Here is a 27,090-nt window from a genome sequence, read left to right as displayed (position 1 = left end):
CCTCCGTTCAAGGGTGAACCACTTGTACGGGAATTTCTTTGCCAATTCCACCCATGAGTCAATACTCCCCGCATTTAAATTGACGAACCATGTGTACGCCGGTCCAGTCAAAGATTTGGAGAACTCCTAAATCTTCAGATCTCCATCCAGGGCGAATGATCCTAATGCGTCTTTGAACTTATTGACATGCTCTTGTGGGCTTCTCTTCTGTCCATCGTAGTGTGGCCACTTTGAGGAGGAACGTAGCCAGAGGGATACAACCTGTATAGAATACAGTCGGAGTAGGGCTTCTAGAGCACGAGCGTAGATTGGGCTTGGTTGTGGCTCTCCTCCATTAAGCCCTAGACCACACAGGGCTGTTCAATGATGGTGAATGGGTTTTCTACGCTGTCTGGTACACGCGTGGGGTTGGTTCTGGTAGGATGTTCAATTGTTCTAGGATTTAGGTTTTCGGGGTGGTTAGCAAGGGCAGGCACAGAGGGGCTGACAGTCGTGAATGGGGAATATTCGGCTGCTGTTGTCTTTTGCAAAAGTAGTTGTAGGGTGTTCCTCATCTCGGCCTACATCGGCTCCAACCGGTCAAAGCGGGTCTCGAAGTTGTACACCTTATTGGCTAGGATCTCGATGTCAGCCTGTTCAGCGGATTCCTGATCAATCTGGTTTCCGGCTTTTGGGATGACGTTCTCCTGGTCGTTGGGTTGTTATTCAGGGACATGGGAAAGGTTAATCATGCGGGCGGCCATAATTCATGATCAAGAGATAAATTAGAGACTCTAATGTGAGTGGTGTGGTGGTCTCCTTGAAGGACGAAGGAAGGTTGGAAGCAAGGGTAGGCTAAGGGATTCTATCGACAGTGTCGTTTGTTCGTTATGATTCATGCCTCCCTTTATAGTGAGAGATCTCGAGGCCCTGAAATGAAGGAGCCAAAAGAATTTTATTCCCATTTGGAAAGGGGATCATTGATTTGGTGTCAGTTTTCAAGGGGACATTGCTAAGGGTTTGCCATGTGTCTTGTGAGATATCTCTAGAATGAAATTTTCTTTTCGTTTGAGGATTCTCATAATACACATGTGCTACTTCCTTTTGTGGGTCTCCTATTACTGGCTGGTCATTGTATTTTCGTTCATTGCCAATTTGCAATGGCTTTGAGCTCATCGCAGGTCTGTGGTGGCTTTGAGCTCATCGTAGGTCTGTGTTGGCTTTGAGCTGATCGCAAGTTCGTCTTGGGTTGTGTACTCGTTGCCGGTGTCTCTGTTGCATTGGTTTAGTACCTTCATTGCTATTGCGGTGATGGTGAACGACGTGTACCTACACAAGGGGCATCATGGCAGTTGTTTTTGTGGGCACTTTTGTGACATCTTGTACTTACAGGATGGATCTTAAACAAATCTGGTTGTAATCTGAATGTAAGGTGGACCTCGGATTTCTTGCAGAGAAAGAAAACCCAAGTAAACCGGGTCACAAAATACTTGTATCCCAATTTAGAAATAACTGAAGACGACGACACATCACTATGTATTAAATAAAAAGGAACTGTTGCATGCTTAGAATGAGAATGAAAGGGTAAAATATGGCTCTTGCACAAACAACAAGTAATACGTGCTTTATTGACATTCTTAAGAGAATAGTAGAAATTGGTAAACTACTAGAAGCAAACAAATGATCAAGTTTTTTAGGCCCTATTTGGCAATATTCCCACTTGTTTTTGTTCTTTTAGAAATTCCTGTGCTAGAACAAGAATTTTAGTTCTTGCTCTCCACGAATAACAGAGGCATTTGGCAAATTGTTCTTCGAGAACAGATTTTTTTCTACAGAAATAGAAACGATGTTTGGATATAAAAACTGTTTCTTATAAAATTTATCCCCATTAAGTCTAAAATTCAATAGTCAGCACTATCCACCTATTAAGGAATCCCCTATTTTTAGCCTACCTTTCCCTTAGATAAGGGAAAAATTATGTCACTACAAACGATCAATGCAACACAAACAATGGCAAGATAGTTTTACACATTTTTATAGAGAAATAACATGGTTCTTCTAAAAAAAATTAGACAAGAAAAACATGGTTCGGGAATACTGAAAAGATTGCCCATAAACACATTTTTACATAGAAATAAACGTGGTTCTTCTCAAAATATTAGAGAAGAAAGACATGGTTCGGGAATACTGAACAGATTGCCCATTAACACATTTTTACTTGGAAATAAACGAGCCACAAGAAATAGTTATTCTCGTTGGAAATGGAAACATAACATACCTTACCTGAGTACGCCATTCTCGCCGAAAAAGTCATCGGAGACAACCGTCCAATTGTGCAGCCTCAACTTGCGGCTCCCTAGGTTTGCAGTGGTAGAAGCTCGACCAAATGAAGTTTTGGACTAGGGCTTGGAGCTGGAGGTTATAAATTTCACACGAAACGACAACATTGCCCCTTCTCACGTGGGAGCACCACGCACAGTGATTCACTTCTTTGCATTTTGTACCCGAGGCTGTATAATCTTTGTATAAAAACAAATTTATTGCAGATGTTGTATCCCTTAGTGATGGCAATTTTTCTTGGGATTTGGGTTTGAGAAGAGGATTACTTGAAAGAGAAGATGTTGAGTCAGTGAGCTTTATCCATTTCCTTGTCCTTGTTTCTTTTTCTGAGGCAGATGAAAGAGTGTGGGTTCCATGTCATAACAGTGTATTCTCAATTTCTTCTTTCTTCAAATTGCTTCTCCCCTTTTCCTTGGAAAGCCTTGTGGGTTGGTCCCTCCTCCATAAAAGTCATGGTATTTTGTTGGGAAGCCTCTCTTCATATCATCAATATCTGTGACAAACTTAAAATAAAAAGCAAAACATGGTTCTTATCCCCAGATTTGTGCATTCTGTCTCAATGATAGAGAATGTGTTTATTCCTGTCTTGTTGTCACTTTACCAACCAAGTATGGAGTCATTTCTTTGCTCTTTTTGGGAAAATCTGGGCCGCACCACAGTATGTTATGGATTTGTTCTTAGAGGACTTATTGGGGAAATCTGCAGACTTGTGGAGTATTTGGGAAGAGAGAAATGCAGGAGTGTTTGAAAACAAGAACCAGAGTTGGGACACTTGATAACAGAATTAATCATAAGTAAAGATTACCCATTGGGTTCTAACATGGGAGGATGGTTGGGACATCATTGCGAGTGCATCAAGCAGATCACAAAGTGTAATCAGTTGGTGCCCCCCTGAGACAGGTTGGTTGAAACTCAACTTTTGTGGTTGTTGTTTAGGCAATCCTGGTGACTGGCATGGGAAGGGTGGTAAGGGATGATAGAGGAGGCATCATTGTATTGAGTTTCTTGCTCTCTATTAGCTATAGGAACGCTTTGAGAGCAATGGTGTTGGTTTTAATCCAAGACTAAAGCTGTTGGCTTTGCAGAGTTGGAGAAATGTCCTAACTGAAGGGGATTGCCAAGTAGTTAACTTTGGCTAAACACTGAAGAGGAACCAGTATGGATATTTGAAGCATTGTTTAGGGAAACCAAATCAATTCGATGTAGCCTGAATTGCTTGTTAAGGTGGTTCCGTAGATTGGCTAACACCCTAACTGATAGCTTGAGCCGGAGTGTTGGCCAGGATGTATTCGGGGAATACCAGGGCCTGGGGCACAATTGTAGCTTGAAATTGTTTATTTTCATGTATCTGTTTATGGTCAGCTTATGCTGTTTCTTTGTACTTCCCCTACTGTCAAAGCTGGCATGTATGGGGCTTCTTTTTAAGGCACATAATATAATTACACCGTTATTCATAAAAAAATCAACATATTGGAATTAAAATGCTCTAAGCTCTATAGTTAAGAAATGACAAAAAATTTGAAATAGATTATTTAATCTATTTAGCAATGTAACTGTCACTTCACACATGAGCTCCAGATCATGCAAAGGTTCTCTTCAAGTTTTTAATACATTCAATAATTTGTTAATGAGCAACATTTATCTTAAAAAATTCTACTGTTTCTCATTAAGAGATTTTGTTTCGTGTCAATAGTAAAGATGCCCAGTAGATATTGTCATCAAACCTTAATGCATCTCTTGCCATATTTTTCTATCGTTTTCAAGGGGGCTCTTTTGGTAAATATTGCTCGAGGAGGACTTCTAGATTATGAAGCTGTTGCTGATCACCTAGAATCAGGACGCTTGGGTGGCTTAGGCATTGATGTTGCTTGGACTGAGCCGTTTGATCCTGATGATCCAATTTCGAAGTTCCAGAATGTCCTAATTACACCTCATGTTGCTGGGGTTACAGAATATTCCTACAGAGCCATGGCTAAGGTATCTTTAGTCAATCATCTTACAGATTTACTTGGTGTTCTGTTGAATTTATTTATGGTTGAGTGACCAATATTATATTATGGCATTATGGTAATAATGATAGCAATGCCATTTTATATTTGTTTAGACGTTTTCTATTGCACTGTTGGAAATTGGAAGTGAGCCAGCTATATATAACAGTTATTTAGGCTGTGTTTGGTTGCAGTGCAAATAAATTTGCACTGATGCAAAACTATGGTAGTGCAAATGATTTGGGTGCAAATTTTGATTTATTTTTGTTTCAAAATTTTCCTTATTTTATTTGATTGCATTACAAATGAAATAAAATAAGTCTGGAAACAGAATAAAGGAAAATCCAAAACAAAATTAAACCAGAATTTGCATTCTTTTCATTTGCACTCGCATGCATTTGTACTAGTACAATACTGCAACCAAACACAGCATTAGGAGTTAATATCACATGCAAAATAACACTTCGAGAGAGATATATATGCTAAGATGGGCACAGATTTGGGTAGATGTTGAATGACGGAGCAATTGGTTAATGGAATGTAAGCAAAGAAATTGAATTTGAATAATCTTGGACTTGGTTTTTAATGATAAGTATTACTATAAAGTAGTTGAAAATTAAGTGAAGGTTATTGTTAGATTTAATATACTAGTGGACTTTGTTACCCAGATATGGCAAGTACATAGATGTATTCAAGTGTTGGATATAATTTAAATAGCTGAATACCCTTGTCCAAGTATTTGGATATCATAGGTGATGGAACACAAGCAGGAATTAACATGTAGTTGAATGTAGTAACAGAATTATTTCACACCAGGAGAGAATTCCCAAAATGATTTCAATATTCTTGTTTCAAGACCTCAAAAGATTAATGAGCTTTCATAGGTAGGTCTTCAAAGACCAAAGACCAAAGACCATTTGGTTGCAATTTTTTTGAAAGATCTTTTCAAAAGCTAGACATTAATAAAAGATGGATTGGATGGAACGAGAGGAGAGAAACTTCAGGCCGACAGGGAAGTGGAGGTTGGAGGTGGTTATTGAAGCTAAACATTTCTTATTCGAGCAGGGATGGACAATAGGTAAGGCATATTTGAAAATCAGAGAAGGTAGTAAGGCAACGATACTCATACCAGAGGAAGCATGTTACTGGTTGAAAGGCTGGAAAAACTCAATGGTCTATTGTGGGAAGAGCTATGAAACAGTACTGAGAAGGAATGGGAGAGGATGGTTTATCATGGTAACATAGCACTTTGGCACTAACAAAAAACAGATGATTTGCATACCGGAAAGACAAAGAGGACAAGGCTATGTTTCCTTCACCAATAATCTTCAAGCGTTTCTCTTGGAAATTGAGAGGAAGGCTGCAGAAGAAACTGATAACAAGCTGTGTGAAAATGTTCCAATGAACCGTGGTACTCTGGAGACTAGCAAGAAGCAAAGCCTATCTCGTTAAGAAATCATGGTAGCAAGTTCAACTGGACATTGGAAGATAGCACTTGAAGAAGGGAGAGGCAAATGGGAACATAGAATGGTATTAACGACAGATAGGACTGTAAGGGATTGGACGAAAGTCTTAGACACAGTTGCGGAAAGACTGGTCTTAAGAAGGCGATGCTGTCTTATTGCCGTTTGCTGAGAAGAAAGCCATCCTTGATGCGGGCGACGAGAAACTGAGTTTCAATACAGTCCAAGTAGATGGAGGACTAATACAAATTCAAAACTGGGTTCCTATTTGCAATGAAGTAGAGCAAAAGGACGACATCCTCCTGATCAAACTAATAGGGCTTCCCTTTAATCTCTGGAACGAACTGACCTTAGGAAAAATTGTCAGAGCCCTAGGGGGTGTTTCTATTGGAGCTAAACCTGAGAAGCTTGCGTGCTTTGGAGATCAAAGTCATAGGGATTAAGCTGGAGAACCTGCCTCGTTCGTTTGACATACTCTCAGATGGTGCCTGGTACAGGGTTTGGCTGACACGGAAGTTGAGGCGTCTCTTTGGGGAAGACGAATAGAGGTAGGAGACGATAGTGAGGTTGTAGGATGGAGCACATGTGGCACCCCGGGGAATGGTGAAGAAACCTGCTGCGCGTGATAGAGTAGAAGAGGAGAATGAACAGTCGCAGGGGGTTACCAATTCTTGGACCACATGCCACCATTAGTGGACCACGTGACGACTTAAGGTGTCACGTGGGGTGGGAGAGGCTAAGAGAGGTAGTAGACGAAAACTTTCGTCCATCTTCTTCCAGGAAAGGGTTGGCCGAACTGAATGAGTCACAACACAAACAAAAAGAGGAAAGCGCCCTTAATGTTGGACCTATCGACTGGACATTGACGAGTTGGCTTTTAGTGTAGTTGGTCGCCCAAACCCACGCTACATTAGAGACAAAATAGAAGAAAGAGAGGAGGAAGACCAAGGGTGGATAAGTTGCAGCTCAGAGAGTGATGTAGAAGGGAGTTCAGAAGAGATTGCAAGTATTGATAGTTTGGAAGAGGGACTCCATGAAGGTCAAAACAGAGAGACATTAAACTTGGAGCATCTTTTTCTTGGAGATACGGTGGGAGTACAAAAGAAAAACTTGGTGGTTCTGGTGAACACGAACAGGGTGGTCCAAAGCCCAAAAACGGACAAGCCTTTACCAAGTTTTAGTGCCGTGCAAGCAGCTGAAAAGGAGATAGCTTAAGCTAACCCAGAACTGAACAAGGGTACATTACAGAGGGGTGAACAATTGGGTAAGGGAGGTCTTTGTGTAGACCATTTGATGGGGAATAGTTCCCTCCAAACCGAGGAGATAGAAAGCTCCAGCTGTTATTTATAGTGATTGAAAACCAACCACCCTCATTTGCCCCTTTCTTACAACCCTCAGTCAAAATCAGGTAACTCTGTCAACTCTATCAATTCTGTCAATTCAGTTTTTGCTACTGATGAGTATTTCATGTCCCTTGTTCCAGATTCCCTTCCTAACCAAGAGTTAGAGGTCCATGGACAGGAAGCCACAATGAAGATACTAGGGGAGAAGGGAGGGGAGAAAGTAGTGGGAATAACATGCAGGGATAAAAGGATGTGGGGAATCATTGAGAGAATAATGGGTGAATTAGAGAGGAATGAATTGCAAAGGGAGGGTACAAATGGGGCAGAAAGGGTTCTTGTGAAGGGAAGGGAGATTCATCATATGGATGGCCGAACCATGCAGGTGGTTGGGCAAAAGTTCAAAAATTTCTTTATCCCTTACGGGGATCCTATTCCCTGATTTAGAAAAACTACATTTTTCAAGGTTCGTTCTTGAAACAAACCAGACCAAATCTGTAACCAAGACTAGGGAGAGGAATACCTGATACGAAATCCATGCAAAAAGCTCCTCCCAACGTAGGTGTTCACGCCCAAAGAGGGTACCAAATCTTTCTTCCACTGAAGATGATACAACTTAGGGTAAGGCAAGATCAACAATTGGATTCTTTAGAAAGAACCCCAATTCTTCAGCAAGAATTGTGTAGGGTAGTGAGCACAGCTTCAAGATTGTTTCTTCTACCAAGAAACAATATCAAGATCCAATCTTGATCAATCCAAGAGGTGGAGATCAAACAGGGTAGGGTGGCAAGAGTAGAGAGAGAGAGAATCGAAAGCAAAAAGCAGTCAAACTGTAGGTGTTTATTCTAGTTCGCCCTCCTCCTTTATGTAGACCTTAATGAGTCAATCTCCTAATTTGATTAGGAGTTTCTTGATCCAAATCTTTATTTGGATCTGAACTCTTTAAGTGATAAGGATAATCCCTTATCTTATTTGTAGATAAAGATCAACTACTCCTAATCAAATTAGAAGTTTCTTGATCCAAATCTCTATTTGGATCTGGACTCTTTAAGTGGATAAGAGTTATCCTCTTATCCTTATCTGCTAATCCATACCTAGATTCGCCCCCTATTTAATTAATCAAATTAACCTAGTTCGTAATGGGCTTTAGGTCCATTAAGCTTTCAGGCTCACTTCCTTTTAATGTTGGCTAGCTTGGCTCTCTTTGTATGGCGTGGATCATTGATCTCCACATAATCCACCTGGGTTCAGCCTAGCCTTTGTTATAAGGCCTGGCTGAATTCATTGTTGAATACCGTGAACCCCTAAGTCCATTAGTATGGGCTCTAATGGGACCCTATCGTTGATCTCCACATAAGCCACATGGGTTCAGCCTAGCCTTTTTTACAAGGCTTGGCCGAATTCACTGTTGAATACAGTGAACCCCTGAGTCCATCAGTATTGGCTCTTAATGGGCCCAACATTTACATTAAATGGTCCTTGGGTCCACCCATTTTGTGAAGGCCCAAGGACTGGGGGCAAATGTGAGATTAGCCCATCTAGTTTATTATCCTTAAATGGTCTTACACTTAACCTCTCAGCCCATAATGATCAAACACTACTCGACAAGAGAGGACCTCTCCCTCGACTGCAAGGTACAGTGTCGCACTCTCTACTCACATAGATCCTGGGAATTAAAACCTTTTGCAAACATTTTGTGAAACCATAATATATATGTATGTCTCTATGTAAATATATTTTGCAAAACAAATTTCAACAAGTTTGAAATCAACTGCAGACAGTTTAGGTTTCCATCAAAGAGAGGGCATTCCCCGACCATTCACTTTGTCCGACAAAGGGGCTGATCCTGTCACTATGATCACCCACTTAGGTGAATTATTGGACTGCCCCAACATACCTAGGTTTTGACCTCCTCTAAAGATCTCACTAATTGGCATATCAAAGATAGCCCAATCCGACACCTAGTGCAGTACTATAATCGAGTCTAGGGGTTAGGTGTAATATTCTAGTTTTTCCCATCTATCTCCAAGGTCCAGGGCAATACTAGAATTTGGTCTGGTTCAGGATTTCAAGAAAACCTAGACTACATGTACCTCAAGTCTCACCCTGGTAGCTGAGACAAGCCACCCCAACCAATTTGGCAGTAAATCGGTGTCAGCCTTGGTAGGATAAATCTAGGGAGATTTATCCAACGACTGTGAAGATTCTAAACTAACACAAGTCTCATAAGTGTCCATAGAAACACACCAATATAACATGAATCAAATATGTGCTTTATTCATTTACAATAAATGTCATAATGTACATCAAGGTGATTGGAGCTAAGGGCATACGTTGTCTAACATCCTGGTGGAGATAATGAAATAAGGAATGAGGAGAGGATTAGGATTGGAGAGATCGGAAAACTAGAAAAAGAAGAAACTTGTAGGGAAGATTCAATAGCAGAATTTGTGGGAAAGCTGGGGTGTAAACCGAAGAACCCAAATGATTTAAAAGCATTTCTACCAAAAAAGGAGGATAGTAAGATTAAGAAAGAAAATTGAGTGAAGTTGAGAGATTAAAAAGAGATATTGAGGGGTATAAGAAGTTTGGGGTGAGAGGGAACAAAAGGAAAGGGATTAAATAGATTTTGGTGGTGGTAGGGTTGTTTTTACAAAGTTGAAATGAGAATCCTAAGTTAGAATGTGAGGGGGGTGGGTAGTGCTAGGAAGAGAATGGATTTTGATTACAGATGGGCAAGAAGTGTCTGGAGAGCTAGGGGGATTAAGTAGGCAGTTGCTCCGTCGTGGGGGTCCTCAGGTGGGATTGTGACATTATGGAAAGAAGATGTGCTAATAGGAATGGAGGAGTTAATAGGTGATCATTTTGTTTCTTTAAAGTTTAGGTGGGTGGAAGATGGTTTTGAATGGGTACTAGCAAATGTTTATGGCCCCAATGGCTATAGGAAGAGAAAGAAATTGTGGGAAGAATTGAGTGATATTAGGGGCCTTTGGGAAGGACCATGGTGTGTGGGAGGGGATTTTAATGTAGTGAGATTCATAGAGGAAACCAACAACTCTAGACAGAGAGTGACAAGTATGAGGAAATTCAATTAGTTCATGGATGCTTTTGAGCTTAAAGAATTTCCACTCCTAAATAATACCTTCACCTGGTCCAACCTTCAATCAAGTCCAATATGCTCTAAACTTGATAGGTTCTATTTTCTATAGATTGGGAGGAACATTGGGGTAATTTAACATCTAGGGCACTTCCTAGACTTACCTCGAAACATTGACCTATAGTGATGTGTAAGGAGGAAATGAGAGGTGATGGTCTTGCCCCTTTCATGTTTGAAAACAAGTGGTTGATCCATCTGGGCTTCATTGAGAAAATCAGGGAGTGGTGGGAGCATTTTAATCCACCAGTACAGTGGAAAGGAATGAGGTTCCACAAAAAGCTTCAATTCTTAAAATCCCAAATAAAGGAGTGGAACAGGTTGGAGTTTGGGAGAGTGGAGGAAAGGAAACAGATCTTGCTGGAGTAGATAGAGGAATTGGATATGAAGGAAGAAAGGGGATTTTTTGGAGATGAAGACAGGGGGAGGAGATGGAGTTTAAGGAGGTAAATAGAGGATTTATTGCTTAAGGAGGAAATAAGTTGGAGACAGACATCTAGGTGTAAATGGTTAAAGGAGGGGATAGAAACACTAGATTTTTCCATTCAGTGGCAAATGGTAGGAGAAAGAATAACTTCATCTCAAAATTGGAAGTTGAAGGAGCAGTCATATCCCACCTAATAGAAATATCAGAGGCCTTTGTAAGTCATTTCAAGTCTATTTTTAGAAGACTTTTAAATGAAAGGATTTGGTTGGAGGGTTTGGATTGGCCGACTCTAATACAGAAAACAAAGTGTGGTTAGAAAAGAGATTTGAGCTGGAGGAGATAAAGGGAGCAGTGTTTTCAATGAATAGAACAAAAGCTCCAACTCCAGATGGTTTCAAAATGGCTTTTTATCAGGATTGTTGGGATATTGTGGAGAAGGATCATGGCTCAGTGTTCGAGGAGTTCCACAGAAGGGGAATAAGTAACTAGGGTTTGAATTTCACATTCATTGCTTTGGTACCAGAGAACAAAGAGGCATCACAACCAAGGGACTTTAGACCTATTAGTCTGGTGAACATTTTGTATAAAATAATTGCAGAAGTGTTGTCTCTAAGGTAAAGAAGGTTCTTCCTACCATTATTGCACCTAACCAAGGTGCTTTTGTGAAGGGAAGACAGATTACCGATCAAATCTTGATTGCAAATGAGAGTCTGGAGAGATTTAGGAAATCCAAGAAGAAAGGAGTGGTTTGCAAACTGGACTTGGAGAAGGCTTATGACATGGTTGTTTGGTCTTACCTGTTGGAGGTGTTGAAAAGTTTTGTATTTGGAGACAGGTGGTGTAAATGGATTTGGAGCTGTGATAGGAGTTTCCACTATTCTATTTTGGTGAATGGAACTATGGTGGACAAGGAGATCCACTTTCCCCTTTTCTTTTCACTATCGTTGCTGATGTCCTTGAGTGATTGATCCATTGAGCAGACTCGAGGAATTTAATAAAAGGTTGGAGATTAGGAAGGGAGGAGGTACCACTTACACATTCGTAGTTTGCAGATGACACAATCTTGTTTTGTGAAGGTGGGGACATAAAATTGGCAATACAATTCTTTGAGTAGGTGTCTAATTTCAAGGTGAACTTGGGTGTGAATTTGAAGGAGAGGGAGCTCAGTGAATATGTAGGCGTCTTAGGTTGTGCAACATCGGATTGGCCTATGATTTACTTGTTAGACAGTTTTGTATACCCTTAGCTTCAATCAAGATGATGTACTTTATGAGTTTATTGTAAATGAATAAAAGTGCATATTTGATTCATGTTCCCTTGGTATGTTTCTGTGTAATACCCTTAAACTGGACACTTAATGGGACTCGTGTTAGTTTAGAATGTTCACAGCCGGTGGGTCAGTCTGGGGAGACCTATCCTGACAAGGCTGACACTGTGGTGCCACCAAGTCGGTTGGGGTGGCCTGTCTCAGCTACCAGGGTGAGACCCTAGGCACATACAGTGTAGGATTAATTGAATCTTTGAATTGCACCAGATTTCCAGTATTGCCCTAGACCTTGGAGATTGATGGGCAAAACTGGAAAGTTACACCCGACCCCTAGACTCGATTATGATACTGCACTAGGTGTCGGATTGGGCTGTTTTTGATATACCAATCAGTGAGATTCTTAGCGGGGGTCAAAACTTGGGTATGTTGGGACAGTTTGAGAATTCATCTGAGTGGGTGATCATAGTGACAGGATCAGCCCCTTTGTCGGACAAAGGTAATGATCGGTGATGCATTTTCACTGATGGAAACCAAGACTGCCGGCAGCCGATTTCGTACATTGAGATTTGTTTTGCAAAATATATTTTATACGAGATATGAAAGTATATATATTATGGTTTCGAAATGATTTGCAAAAGGTTTTAATTCCCGGGATCCATACAAGTAGAGAGTGCAACACTGTTCCTTGCAGCCGAGGGAGAGGTCCTCTCTTGTCGGGCAGTGTATGATCATTATGGGCTGAGAGGTTAAGTGTAAGACCATTGATGATAATACCTGATGGGCTAATCTTGCATCTGCCCCCAGTCCCTGGGTGTTACAAGGTGGCTTGGCCCAGGGACCACTTAGGGTAAGTGTTGGGCCCATAGAGCCCATGAGATGGGTTTCAGGGGGTGCACTGTCCATAACAGTGTATTCGACCAGGCCTCGTAACAAAGGCTGGGCCGAACCCATGTGGCTGATATGTAGATCAGTGTTTGGGTCCCACTCCATACAAGGAAGCCCAACTAGGCAAAAGTTTGGGAGGCTAAGTGAATACATAACCTTTAGTGGGCCTTAAGCCCATTTCGAGTTGGGCTGGTTTGACCAGTCAATTAAAGGGGCGAAATCTGAGATGGATCAGCTGATAGGATTGGGCCCAGACCCTATCCACCTAGAGAGTCCAAGATCTAAATAATATTTAGATCTGGAAGCCTCCTAATTAGATTAGGAGATGGCTGATCTGATCTGTAGATAAGATAAAGGTTATCCCTTATCACTTAAAGGGACTTCTAATCCAAATATGATTTGGATCAGTAACTCCTAATGGGATTAGGAGCTGATCCCTTTAAGTCTATAAAAGGAGGAGGGGGCGGCACCCTTTGGACATGCAACGAACACATTCTTGTCTTCAGAGCTGAAATCACAAGGAGAGAGAATTCTGCACCCTGCGAATACTCTCTTACCGCTTCCTTCCTGTAGCCGCTGCCTCCAGCAGTTCAATCTCCTACTCTCTACAGGAGTAATCAAGATTTGATCTTGATACCAATCTTTTGGGGAAAAGATTGACTGGAGCTGTATTCACAAGCCATCCTGTTGATTTTTGCGAAGGGTCAAGTTCTTTTGGAAGAACACTGCTGATTCTGCTCCATCCTGCACTGTGCCGTCTTCAGTGGGAGCAGATTTTGGATCCTTCATTGGGCGTGAACACCTCTATTGGGAGATACTGTTTCTCTGTATCAGGTACATCCTCTCCTACTCCTTTTGGTTCAGATTTGGTTCAGTTTATGGTTCAAGAATGATCATTGAAAATATGATTTTCTAAATAGGGAATGCGATTCCCAGTTGAAGAGAGAGAAAAATTTTTGAAATTCGCCCCTTATTCCGCAATCTTTGGGCGTCCATGTGATGGATATCCTATCCCTTCATTACTTAGGCCTCCCCTTAGGGGATAATCCTAAGAAGGAAAGCTTTCGGAACCTGGTGGTGGAGAGATTTGAAAAATGACTTGCTTCTTGGAGAAAAAATTATCTTTTCTTGGGGGGAAAATCACTTTGATTAGATCTACCCTAGCTAACCTACCTGTTTACTTCCTGTTAGTGTTTAAGATCCCCACAAAAGTTTCTAACATTTTGGAAACATTAATGAGGGATTTCTTGTGGGAGCCTGGAGAGGAAAAGAGGGATCATATGGTGAGTTGGGAGGTGGTAACTAGATGTAAAAAGCTAGGAGGTCTTGGGATTGGGAATATTAGTAAAAAGAACATGGCATTGTTGGGGAAATGGTTATGGAGGTTTCCATTGGAAAGAGACAAATTGTGGACAAAGATTGTAGCTAGCATACTTGGGTTGGAAGACAATGGTTGGGAACCTGGAATTTTGGCAAGGGCTTGCCTCTCCTTGGAAAGCTATTCATGATTTGCTTCCGGTTTTCTCCCCTTGGATCAGGTATGGTCTTAATTTGATGGACCAATTTCCCTCTTTGTATGCTTTATCAGATTTGAAAATCGAACCCATATCATCCTTGCTAAGCCTTTCAGACTCTCCTTTTGGTTTTGGGTGGAACCTAGGTCTGAGAAGGGCAATTAGGGATACAAACTTGGGCTACATCATGCCTTTGTTAGTCATCCTTGAAAATGTTTTCTTGGACACTAATAAGGAGGACACCAGATTTTGGATTCCTTCCTCTGGTATTTTCTCTTGTGCTTCGTTTTTTGAAACATTAGCTCAGCCTTTTGATCCTATTGGGTTGTCCTTCCCGGTTAAGGAAATTTGGAGTAAGCCCATTCCTCCTCGGGTTGGTAGTTTTTGTTGGGAAACTTTTCTGGAAAGAATTAACACAAATGACCTGCTTCAGAAAAAGAGACCCAACTCTTGTTTACTTATTAATAGGTGTACTCTCTGTAAAGCTGATGGGGAAACTGGTTACCACCTTATGGTTACTTGCTCAGTTGCTAAAACAGTATGGGAGTGGGCTTTTTCCCTCTTCAGGAGTATTTGGATTCTCCCTGGGAGCGTCGAAAGCTTGTTCTCTTCTTTTTTCATATGGCCGAAGAAGAAAGAGAAGATTATGTGGAGAAGCATTAGGGCGGGTGTTGGTCCCTATGGGAAGAAAGAAACTTACAAATATTTTCAGACAAGGAAAGAACCCTAGAAAACTTATTAGATCTAATACTTTTAGGGGTGTTCCACTGGCTGAAAACTATGGAGCTGTGCCAAGAAACCCCTAAAAGGAAGGAAGAATCTGATGCTGCGAAGATAAATCTATCTTCTGAGGATCGAGTGATCCTCTCTTGTAGCTAGGTAAGTGTTTTTTGGAGGTTTAGATGACCTGAATCTGCTAAGTTCCCTTGCACTTTGGATCGTGTGGTCCTATTTTTTTTACCTAGTCAACTGGGCGGTGGTGTAGGTCAAAATGACCTGTAACTATAAGACAGTGGTCGTCTACCTTGACTGAACTGTAACTGTGGCTGTGACTGAACTGTAGAATTGGGGACTGAACTGTAACTGTGGCTGAACCATGACTGAACTGTGGCTGAACTGAATTAGGGTTTGAACTTTGACTGAACTGGGGACTGAACTGAATTATAGTTTGAACTTCGACTGAACTGGGGACTGAACTGTGACTGAACTGGGGACTGAACTGACTGAACTGAAATTGAACAGTGGCTGAACTGTAAACTGAATTGTGACTGAACTGAAATTGAACAGTGGCTGAACTGTAACCTTTTCTGAACAGACCTGATCTGGAAACCTAAATCTTATAATATGTTTTCTGAAGATTCTATTCTGTCTGATGGGTCCCCAAGTCAAGGTGGAGTCAGTGGGGGATTTGACACGAGTTTTCCCAATGCTGTGATACCATTTGATGGTCTTAACTACCTAGAATGGTCAAGAGGAATCAAACTATACATAACAGCCAGGGGAAAGGTAGGCTATATTAATGGTAAAACTAAAGAACCAAAGTCTCAGGGGGCAGAACATGATAGGTGGGACCAGGAAAACGGCATGGTGATGTCATGGTTGTTACTGTCTATGTTGCCTCCAGTCAGGAAGACTTTCATGTGGGCTGAAATAGCTGTTGAGATTTGGGAGCAGGAAAAATCTACCTATTTAGAGCAATGCCACTATGCCAAAATATACTAGTTGCAAGCTGCCTCATCTACTTGTAAGCAAGGGGAGAGGACCCTCTCAGCCTACTATTCAGATTTGACCTCAATCTGGAAGGAACTGATCACTACCAGAACATTGATTGGAAGTGTGATACTGATGCTAAAGCCTACAAGGCTCTAGTTTCCCAACAACGGGTCTTTGCCTTTCTCTTGGGGCTGAACCCCATATATGAGTCCCTAAGAGTTTTGATATTAGGAAATAAAGATCTTCCTTCAGTGCAATAAGTGTATGCTCTAGTACAGTCCGAAGAGAGTAGGTGCAATGTGATGAATAGCTCTGAGGGGGAGCAGATTGCCTTAGTGGCTAAAGGGAGTATAGGTGCAGGAAGCAACAATTCCTTTAAGAAGGGTGACTCCCGAAAGAAAGTGGATGATAAGGATAATTTGTGGTGTACTCATTGCCAGAAGGCTAGACATACCTGAGATACTTGTTGGGACCTCCATGGAAAGCCAAAGTGGGCCCAAGAGCTGAGTAAGAAATCAGATCAGAATAAGAAGCCGGGACAACAAAGTCAAAAATGGTTTAATACAACAAAGTTGGCCTCTCAAGAGCCTCTGTCATCTACTGCTATTCACTAGGACCACCCATCCATTGCCAATCCTCGAGAAGATATCATTAATTCTTTCCGTGACCACTTGGATCTGTACGCGAGAGCAATCCGTTAGATGGATTCTGCTCCTCCTGCCTCAACTTCTTTTGCATCTACTTCAGGTAATGGTAATCTTGCCACAACCTTCCATGTGTCTTCCCATTCCCCTGACTCCCTTTGGATAATTGACTCCAGAGCCTCAAACCATATGAATGGTAAGTCAAATTGTTTTTAGTCCTATCAACTTTTATTTGGTGGGGACAAAATGAGATTAGCTGATGGTTCTTTTTCCACCATAGCTGGTCGAGGAACCATAACCCTTCCTTTTGGACTTACCCTTTCTAATGCATTACATGTCCCGAAATTACCTATAAACTTGTTTTCTGTCAGCAGCATTACAAATTCTTTAAGTTGTTCAATGACCTTTTTCCCTTCTTCTTGTGTTGTATAGGATTTGGACTCGGGGAAGATGATTGGTAGAGGTCGTATGGTGGATGACCTCTACATGTTGGAGAACAAAGCTATTCTTGCGGCCATTGAGTCTATAAGTCAGTCTAGTATGAGTTAAGTTTATTTATGGCATAGTTGTTTGGGTCATTTATCTTTTGAGTAGCTAAAAGTCTTACTTCCGAATTTATTTAAATCAACGTCAGTGTCTGAGTTAACATGTCAAACTTGTCAGTTGAGCAAACATTGTAGAAATCATTTTCCTTTAAGAAATAATAAATCTGATTTTCCTTTCCATATTGTTTATTCTGATGTTTGGGGCTCTGTTACTTTACCATCTGAGCTTATCTATAAATATTTCATTACTTTTATTGATGACTATTCTTGATATACATGGGTGTACGGTCCAGGGATGAAGTACAAAAAATTGTAAGACTTCCAAAACATGATATTCACCCAATTTCAGGTCGAGATCCAATTTTTCCTGTCTGACAATGCCAAAGAATACTTCCACAGTGATCTCACAGAGTTCTTTGCTTCGTGTGGGTCTATCCACCATAGCTCTTGTGTCAAAACTCCTCAACAAAATAGTGTTGCAGAAAGAAAAAACCGCCATCTACTTGAAGTGGCTCGTGGGTTACTCATCCATATGAGTGTTCCATAACGTTTTTGGTTGGATGCTGTGTGCTGCCTATCTCATTAACCGCATGCCATCTTGGGTGTTAGGATACTAGGCCCCTCATCAACTACTATTCCCTAAAGCTCTCCTTTTCTCTATTCCCATTCGGGTGTTTGTTTGTTGTTGTTTTGTTAAAAACTTGTGTCCTACCAGTGGTAAGCTTGACGTGCTCTCCCTTGTGTTTTCTTGGGCTATTCGTCTTCTCAAAAGGGTTACTGTTGTTTCAATCCTGTTTCTCGAAAATACTATGTTTCTATGGATGCGTCTTTCTTTGAGAGTGATCCTTTCTATCTAGTTTCTCCTCAGGGGAAGAATATGGTGGAGGAGAAATAATTTCAAGTGCTACCTCCTCTACCCGACCCTCCTCCGTTCTGTGTCTTCCTCCGTCGCCACAAGGGCTAGTCGGGTTCAAAAGCTATGAATCAACTTGAAACTATACCGCCAATATCATCAGATTCACCAGGGACAAGTCCCATCCCACTAGGTACCATTATTCCTGTTGATATTTCTGATCGTATTGCTATTTATTCTTTTTCCGCCAATGACCTTGACATCCCTACAAACATCCTATCTCCCACATTATCTTTATGAGAACATCTCATCATCTTTTCGTGCTTTTCTCTCTTCCATTGACATTGTCCCTATCCCCAAAAATGTGGCAGAAGCTCTTTCGGTAACTAAATAGACAGATGCAATGAAAGAAGAAATTGATGCATTACATAAAAGTGGTACATGAGAATTAGTGGATCTTCCTGTGGGTTTTTGTAGTAAAGCATAGGGCTGGTGGTACAATAGAAAGGTATAAAGCTCGATTGGTGGCGAAAGGGTTTACTTAGGTGTATGGAGTAGATTATGCAGAGACATTTGCTCTGGTTGCTAAGATGAATTCCACTAGAGTTCTTTTTTCTCTTGCTGCTAACCTTGATTAGGATCTCCACTAGTTAGATATTAAAAATGCCTTCCTGAATGGTGATCTTGAAGAGGAGGTGTACATGGTGCAGCCTCCTATGCTCAAGACCATGAAAAAAATGTGTGTAGGTTAAAGAAGTCCTTGTATGGACTAAAACAATCATCGAGAGCTTGGTTCAGCAAGTTTCATCTAGCCATTCAACAGATTGGTTATAAATAGTGTTAGACTGATCATACATTATTTTTGAAAAAAGGAGAGGGAAAAATTGCAGCCTTGATAGTGTATGTTGACGACATATTGATCACAGGCGTCTGGAAGATGGAAATTCAGAGACTAAAGGAGTTCCTAGTCACTCAGTTTGAGGTGAAAGACCTAGGTCCCTTGAAGTATTTTCTTGGAATTGAAGTGGCCCATTCAAAAAGGGGGATCTTCACTTCTCAAAGAAAATACACCCTAGATTTATTACAGGATACAGGAAAACTTGGAGTCAAGCCTGCTACTCCCCCATTGATCCAAACCACAGATTGGGTGATTGTTAGGGTGAGACTATCAAGGATGTGAAATAATTCCAGAGACTTGTGGGCAGATTATTATATTTGTCTATTACACGGCTGGACATTGCTTATGCTATGGGTGTTCTTAGCCAATTCATGCATGCTCCTAAGACTACACACTTGGAGGCAGCTTATAGAATCCTCAGGTACCTAAAGAAGTTTCCAGGGGCTGGTTTACTTTTCCAGAAGAATGATCACTTGAAGGTTGGTGTATACCGATGCTGATTGGGCCGGATCATTTGATAACAAAAAGTCTACTAGTGGGTATTGTACCTTTGTGGGAGGAAACCTAGTCACGTGGAGAAGCAAGAAACATAATGTTGTGGCAATGTCTAGTGCTGAAGCTGAATATAGAGCAATGTCCCATGGAGTAGCTGAAGTTATGTGGATAAAGAACTTGTTGAATGAGTTGGGACTTCCTGTTGATGGCCCCATATCCTTGTATTGTGATAACAAAGCTGCTATCAACATTGCTGCCAACCCGGTACTTCATGATAGAACTAAACATATTGAGGTTGACAAGCACTTTATAAGGGAAAAAATTGTAAATGGGGAAGTGTGCACTCCATTTGTCAGCTCCACAGATCAACTTGTAGACACCTTTACCAAGGGGTTACATCATCCGTGGCACAATGATTTATGTGACAAGTTGGGCATGATTGATATCTATGCCCCAACTTGAGGGGAGTGTTGAAATTTGCTAGTTCTCTTAGCAGTTTTTTATATTTTTCTAATCTTTAGTGCCGTAGGGGCAATCTTGTAATTTTGCACATCATTTTGTTTTAAGCTGGGTCGCCCTAATATAAAAAGAAAAGAGAGCTGGAGCCGCCAACTCTAAGTTTTGAATCTAAAACGTTCTTCTCTCTTCCTCTTCTTCCTCTTCTTCCTCTCTTCCTCTCCTTTGATATCTCAGGCCTGAAAACAAACACGTTAGCCAAACTAAGATCTTCTCTTTGACAGGTGGCCAACACGTGCTATGTGAGAATCCTCAAGAGAAAGGAAATTTTATTCGCAGAGGATCTCGTTGGATAGGTGGCGAAATCCTAATGGACAAAGATCCCCTTTCCTCAGAGGAGTTCTCCTTTGGACTTTTCTCTTTGTAGCCTTGGGATCACCTTTTTAAAGAGGAGAAGAGACGAGTCGCGGGACACACGAGAAGTTTGAAATTCATAGCTGAAATCCCTTAACCTGTTTTCCTCTAGAGAACTAAGCCTCTCTGCGACCTTGACCCAAGATCGATCCTTTCTTCGTCCTTCAAGGAGATCATCCATTCATCCTTTACTTGCCTTGCCACCTTACTTACAGAAGCTATTGAACAAAATAATTTGAGCTGTATGAATGTAATATAATAATATTTGTGACTCGATGTTTTAAAAGTGCAAGGTGCAAAAAAGGAGAGGCAAGCACTTTTTTGAAGCAAGGCGCAAAGATACAAAAAATGCTAAAACATAAAAAAATGTCAAAAAAATAAAAAAAAATGCCATAAGATGCAAAAAAATTTAAACATAATATTAATATAAACTTAAATTTTAAATAAATGCTTTAAAAACCTATTATTTAAAATTAAAATACATGAACATAACTTGTAAAGCATATTCAAGTGAATATTTAAAAATAAAATCAAACATATAAAACATTTCCAAGCATTTAAAACCCACAATCTCTTTCTTTTCCTCAATTGCATTACTTCAAGTAGCTAATGTGATGTAAAACATATTAAATTCCTGATTCTACGATCCGCCTTTATGCCATGCCCCTCTAGGCCAGCCCGACAAGTCCATGTTATGGACTTAAATTCTTAATTTTCTCACAAAAAAATAACAATTTTATAATTTTAATTGCCTTTTAAGGATATATTTTATTTAGAGGAATGAATGAACAACATAAGCAAATAGGGGATTCTTGTAAAATTGTCAAAAGGCGCACTCCTGGGCTAAGGCACAAGGCACATCAGGTGCATGTTTAGGCATACCAGGCATGTGCCTTTTGAAACTGCTGCACCTTCCCTAAAATGCAGCTCGTTTGTGAGCCTAGGCGCACCTAATCACCACTGTGACTCAGTCTTCTAACACTTTTGAATTGAACCAGAGCCCAGGTTTGGTGATAGAAGTAGAAGGAGCTTACAGTAAAAGTTTAGGTCATAAAATGGTCAGGAACAATGATATTTAATAATGGATGAACCACATTCTTTTTGAAGATTATCAGCTGACTCCAGATGCATGTATGATGGCCCTGTTTTGAGGTTTTGGAATTGAAAGAAGGTTAAGAGAGGTGAGCTGTAATGATTGGCCATTTGATAGAAATGATGAATGTCGTCTAGTCGTCTTTTATAATATACAGTAGATAATTGTCTCTTATAATAGAAAACACGATAAAAAAAACAAAGAACAAAAAACAAACACAATAATTGCTCAAAGGAACTATGTTTATTTACCAAACTTGAAAATAGCAAACAAATATCCACAGATGAGCATTGGCTTAAACAGAGGTAAACAATGGTGAGGTGATGAAGGCAAATAAAGCTACAGATCAAAATTTACATTATAAATTCATTATGCTAGAAATCTATGCATCAGTACCATTAAAACCTTATGCATCAATGAAATCTGAAAAAAAAACATGAGAAATGGTGGTTGATTATACCTGAACACGGTATAGAACGACACATATTGATGAGAAAGGAGAACACGGTGATAGGTGAGTCTTGACTATGGCCTTTCAGTCGAAGAAGAAGAGGGAAAGGGGAACATACCTTTGTCGATTCTTCTCCATTGCTGGGAGCGGAGTTTCTCTCAGTTGAATTTTTGGTAGACATATCGGTAAGCTGAGAAGCCCTGTCAAACACATCGAATAATCACTTGTTTAAGGATTCCTCCATGATCTATGTCAAACACATCGGTTTCAATTATCATACGTGCATCTGGGATTCTGGGTGAATAATATTTAGACATAGTAAAGTTTTCACCTTTTGATTTTCTTTTACTACTTGGGTATATTCCTTCGTTCTTTCAGGTGGATTCTTGTTAAGCATTTTTATTGGGGCATATTTAAGTATACTATAATAAAATTAGTTAAAGGAGTGAACATTTAATTCATTGTTTTTTCTTTGAAATTCTGAAGGATTTTTTCTTTTCTTGCCAAAAAGGCCTCACATTCCATTTGTAGCTTTGGTGGGCATCTGGCTTTTCTGAAGTCTTTCTCATACAGTGGGTATACCACATGATTTTTTGTATTGAAAAAGCACAAGGAATTTCTGCACGTTATTTCTCTTCCTAGTATATTCTTGGGATTCTTGGATTCTGATTTTTAGCTTCAAATCTTCTAATGATTTGTTTATCTTCCTTTTTTTTTTTTCTACCATGAATTTTTCTGTGTATTCTATAACTGGCTTAAGCTAGATATCTCAACTTTTCGGTATAACTCAAATGTCATTTTGGTATCATTTATTTTTATTTTGTTTCCCTATGGTGTCTGCTAGAAATGGTTGGCTGACTAATAAGAATTGACTTCCTAAATTTATCACTTGCTTAAGGTCTGTTATTAGGATAAAAAAGTCTTTAAACAGGTTGCCTGTTTATATGAGCTGCAGGATCTCATAACTTATATATCCATCCCCTTTGCATTAGCAGCATTAACCTGTTGAGTCATTTTCTCAAAACATTTTGATGGCACGATTCTTTCCCAGATACAATTGATATTTGCTTTTAAGTAAATTAGGGCTATGGTAGTCATACCAAACTCTTTTTTCCCCTGGATTTTCTTGAGTTGCATTTCTGATATCTCATCCTTTCTATGAAATATACAAATTCTTCATTGTCTCCTGTAAATTTTGCTGGCCCATCCTCTCCTTCATTTTGACTGGTTTTATCTACTTGTGCAACTTGGAAATCTGTCTTTCAATTGTTTGATTTTTTTTTTTTAAATATCAATCTGTGACTTTTAGGTCTTCAATGGTAACTGCCCTGGGTTTACAGCTACTGTTCTCTTTATTAATCCATTTAAAGAGAACAATTCTTCCTGTTTGTCTCTTTCACAATTTGGAAAAATCGAAGTCTAATGTTCACAATGCAATTTGGTGACCGTATATTGACCATCATAATCTTGCAAAAGAAACTAGATATTCTTCTTTATTGCCTTTCTTTTTGCCATGATCAGTATTTACCATCTTTCTCACTTTAATCAGGACCTGTGAACTTCATGTGTTCAACTATACTCATTCTAATTAGTAAACGATATATCATGCAACCAAAATTCTCCTCCAGTTCAGCCAACCAATTAAATTATACTTGTCGATCATCATCTCCATTTTTTCTTTTCTTTTAAAATCATGGTAACATTAATCCGCTACTCAATGTTGAAACTAAATTTATTTTACCTTTTTATCTATTTTGGCCACAATTTATTTCTTTTATATTTAAATTATATATTTCCTTATAATCTATCTATCTATCTATCTATCCATCCATCTCTCTTTCTCTCTCTCTCTCTCTCTCTCTCTCTCTATCTATCTATGTATATTCTAGTTCATTTCTATGTAATCTAATTTTATTAATATTTTTTAATAAAAATAATATAACGAAAAATAGATTGACAATAATTAAATTGTATATTTTCATTCAACTTCGTTGCTGCAAAATATTGTGACAGTGGGTAAAAAGAGATTGACAATTTTGCTCAGTTTTTCATTGTATAGGTAATTTTATTTTATTATACCTATTTAAACAAAAAACTACCATTTTTAGTTTTAAGATTGGTGGGCTCTATATTCTATAACTAGGAGAAAAACAAAGATATTTTGGGTTCAGAAAGAGATTAGGAGAGATTTTTTGATTTATTGGTAAAAACTAAATAATTAAGTTTCCTGAAATTTTGGAAGATATTATATTTCTTTCCTTTTTCTATTTTTAATAGATTAATTACATGAGGCATTTCTCACTAACTTGAGGCTGAAAGCTGTGGGGTGCATACCTCGCTGAACTTGAGGCCTTGGCCTTAGACCTTGTAGAGAAAACTGTTAAGTTCAGGCCTTTGGACTTTGCATTGCCTTGAGGCATACACATCAGTGCCTCATCTCACTGCCTTTTAAAACCATGGTTCTAGGTGTATTTCTGTGAAGATGAAAGGTGATAAAGACCTATGCTGGTCAATTCTATACGAGGACATTTGGAGATGGTTTGGTAAAAACTAAAATTGCTGAAATGAGAGTTTCAACTTTTGATGCAAAAGGAGAAATTTATCTAGATTCTCAACCTTTGTTGAATGAACGTTGTTAAAGTAAGAATCACTATGTTTTTGATGGTTGACATATATGCTAAAGTTTGTAGTGAAAGATTGAAAAGAAGGGAATCATTCTAGGGTTTGTAGGAATCCCTCACTAAGCATAATTGTATAAAAGTTCACTGCAGTATAACATCCATGCTTTGAGAACAATGAACATATGTAGACTCTCCAGTATCAGCCAAAATTAGAATTATGCCACTTGTAAACTTTAGCCCGAGGAAAATTCACTCCTTATCCACTTTACCTAGGATTCTGTAACTTCAATAATGATTCAATAAGGACTATTTGGTCAGACCCCATAAAATTTATAAAATAACCAAAATACTCTTATTATGTAGTAATGCAAGACCGAATAAAAAATTAAAAAAGTTTTCAAATTTTATTCTGTCTCCTGCATCAGAAACCATCTTGGAATGTGGAACCCAATACAGTTAGTGATTTGTTTGGACGAAACCCCCTAGAATCGACCAGCAATAGTGGGTTCCAGCCACTTCCTTCGTAATTCTCTCAATTTGGTGTTTGCAGGTGATTGGTGATGTTGCCCTTCAACTGCACGCTGGGAAACCATTGACAGGAATCGATGCTGTCAATTGAAAAAGAAAAATTGTACAAGGTCTGTTGCAGGAAGAAAATTTGCTTAATTATCCATTCATATTAAGACATACTATTTGGACTGCACTGAACTTAAATGAATTTTGTATTGCAATTTACAAGCTGATATTTGACGAAAAATCTCGTTTCTGATGTTCACGTGCCTGATGGGTAAGAAACTTAGACTACACTGATTGAAGGAGTATAAGAACATGACTGTCTACGTTCAACAGGCTTTTGTCCACAAAGCATTCCTTGCATGACAAGTTAGTCCATAATAACTCCATGCAACGATTGCACTGCCGAAAGGCATGAGCATAATGGTTTAACTGTTCTTGATGGTAGAGGTTGTCATACGTGGATGGTGGCCAGAGTTCTCTCAAATTTTATTGACAACTCCCCTTGTTAATTTGATTATATTGATACTTGAACCGTGTAGGAGGTAGTCCGCACACAAGGCCTTGTGAAGAATCCCACATCAACATGGACATATGGAAAGTTGGGGGAAGATAAAAATGTCGCCGCATAGGGCTTTACCAAGCATGGATCAAAGAAGGCACACTAGTATTATTGCCACAGCTTGAGGAAGCATTGCAAGATCCACTAGAACCATTGGACCACAGAAGACGAAGAACAACAAAATGTAGTTCATGGAGTAGAAGCAAGACCACATGTTCCATCCACTACAAAGCCCAGACTACACCAATAGCACCAGTAGGACAAACACCACCTTATTCACTAGATCTTGATTTCATCACTCCAGTAGAAAGTCATCCACTGCTAGGACCATTCAAGATTCGTAGGAAGTCATCCAATGCTAGGATTATTTAAGCATTATTTTTCAGCCTCTATGAAAAAGTCTGGCCGAATTCATTGCTAAACGCAATGAATCCATGAATTCACTATGGACCCAACATTTACACTTAAATAATCATCGAATCTAATCATCATATGAAGGCCCAATGATAATAGACTTAAATAAAATAAAGCCTATAAGGTAATCAGCCCTTAATAGTCACTTACACTTAACCTCTTGGCCAATAATGATCAAACATTGCCCAATAGGAAAGAACATCCATTGATAACAGTTTAGGTTTCCATTAGAGAGAATGAACACCCGATCATTCACTTTGTCCAACAAAAAGGCTAATTCTATCACTATGATCACCCATTTAAGTGAATTTTCAAACTGTCTACTTTTGCTCATAATGGATCTCATTGATTGCCATACCAAATGTTAGATAGTTTTGTATGCCTTTAGCTCCAATCAGTTTTGATGTACTTTAAATATTGTGTAAATGAATAAAGTGCATGTTTGATTCATGTTGTGTGGTATGTTTCTGTGTAAGACCCTTAAACTAGACACTTAATAAAATTCGTGTTAGTTTAGAATGTTTATAGCTGTTGGATAAGTCTGAGGAGATTTATCTTGCCAAGATTGACATTGGTGTGCTGCCAAATGTTGGGGTGGCTTGTCTTAGCCGCCAAGGTGAAACCCAAGGCACATGCAATGTAGAATTATTTGAATCTTTGAACTGGACCTGATTTCTAGTATTGCCTTTGATGGGCAAAACTAGAAAATTATACCTGACCCCTATACTCAATTATGATACTGCATTATGTGTCTGATTGGGTTGTATTTGATATGTCAATCAGTGAAATCCTTAGCGGGAGTCAAAACTGAAAGAATGGTAGGATCCATCTAATGGACGCCAAGAAGGGTGCGGAATAGATGGCGAATTTCAAAAAAAAAATTTATACATTCTTCCAACTGGAATCATATTCCCTAAATTTAGAATACATTATTCAAGGATCCTACTTGAACCATAAACAAACTAGATCTGAACCAAAAGGAAACAATAAGGATTATACCTGATCTTGAGAAATAATATCTCCCAAAGTAGGTGTTCATGCCCAAAGAAATAACCAAGATC

The 27,090-nt window shown here is 39.5% G+C and overlaps 1 protein-coding gene across 14 annotated transcripts in view; it reads left to right on the top strand.

Moving 5' to 3' along the window:
- Nucleotides 1-25,309, top strand: part of LOC148852736 (D-isomer specific 2-hydroxyacid dehydrogenase family protein) — a 56,956-nt gene extending 31,647 nt beyond the window's left edge. For 7 of the 14 annotated variants that reach the window (XM_088943486.1, XM_088943488.1, XM_088943478.1 and 4 more), the window contains 2 exons: nucleotides 4,084-4,296; nucleotides 25,091-25,309. In XM_088943486.1, coding sequence (XP_088799612.1) covers nucleotides 4,084-4,296; nucleotides 25,091-25,159 — 282 coding nt within the window. In that variant the 3' untranslated portion in view covers nucleotides 25,160-25,309. Of the gene's footprint in view, nucleotides 1-4,083; nucleotides 4,297-17,146; nucleotides 17,440-25,090 lie in introns of those variants that run through there. The other 7 variants (XM_088943482.1, XM_088943483.1, XM_088943481.1 and 4 more) reach the window with 1 other exon arrangement.
- The last annotated feature ends 1,781 nt before the right edge of the window (nucleotides 25,310-27,090 follow it).

This window comes from Nelumbo lutea, chromosome 5, assembly GCF_056320005.1.
Source record: "Nelumbo lutea isolate HS-2025 chromosome 5, American lotus-T2T, whole genome shotgun sequence".
Taxonomy (NCBI): domain Eukaryota; kingdom Viridiplantae; phylum Streptophyta; class Magnoliopsida; order Proteales; family Nelumbonaceae; genus Nelumbo; species Nelumbo lutea.
This window is presented reverse-complemented; position numbering and strand designations above follow the sequence as displayed.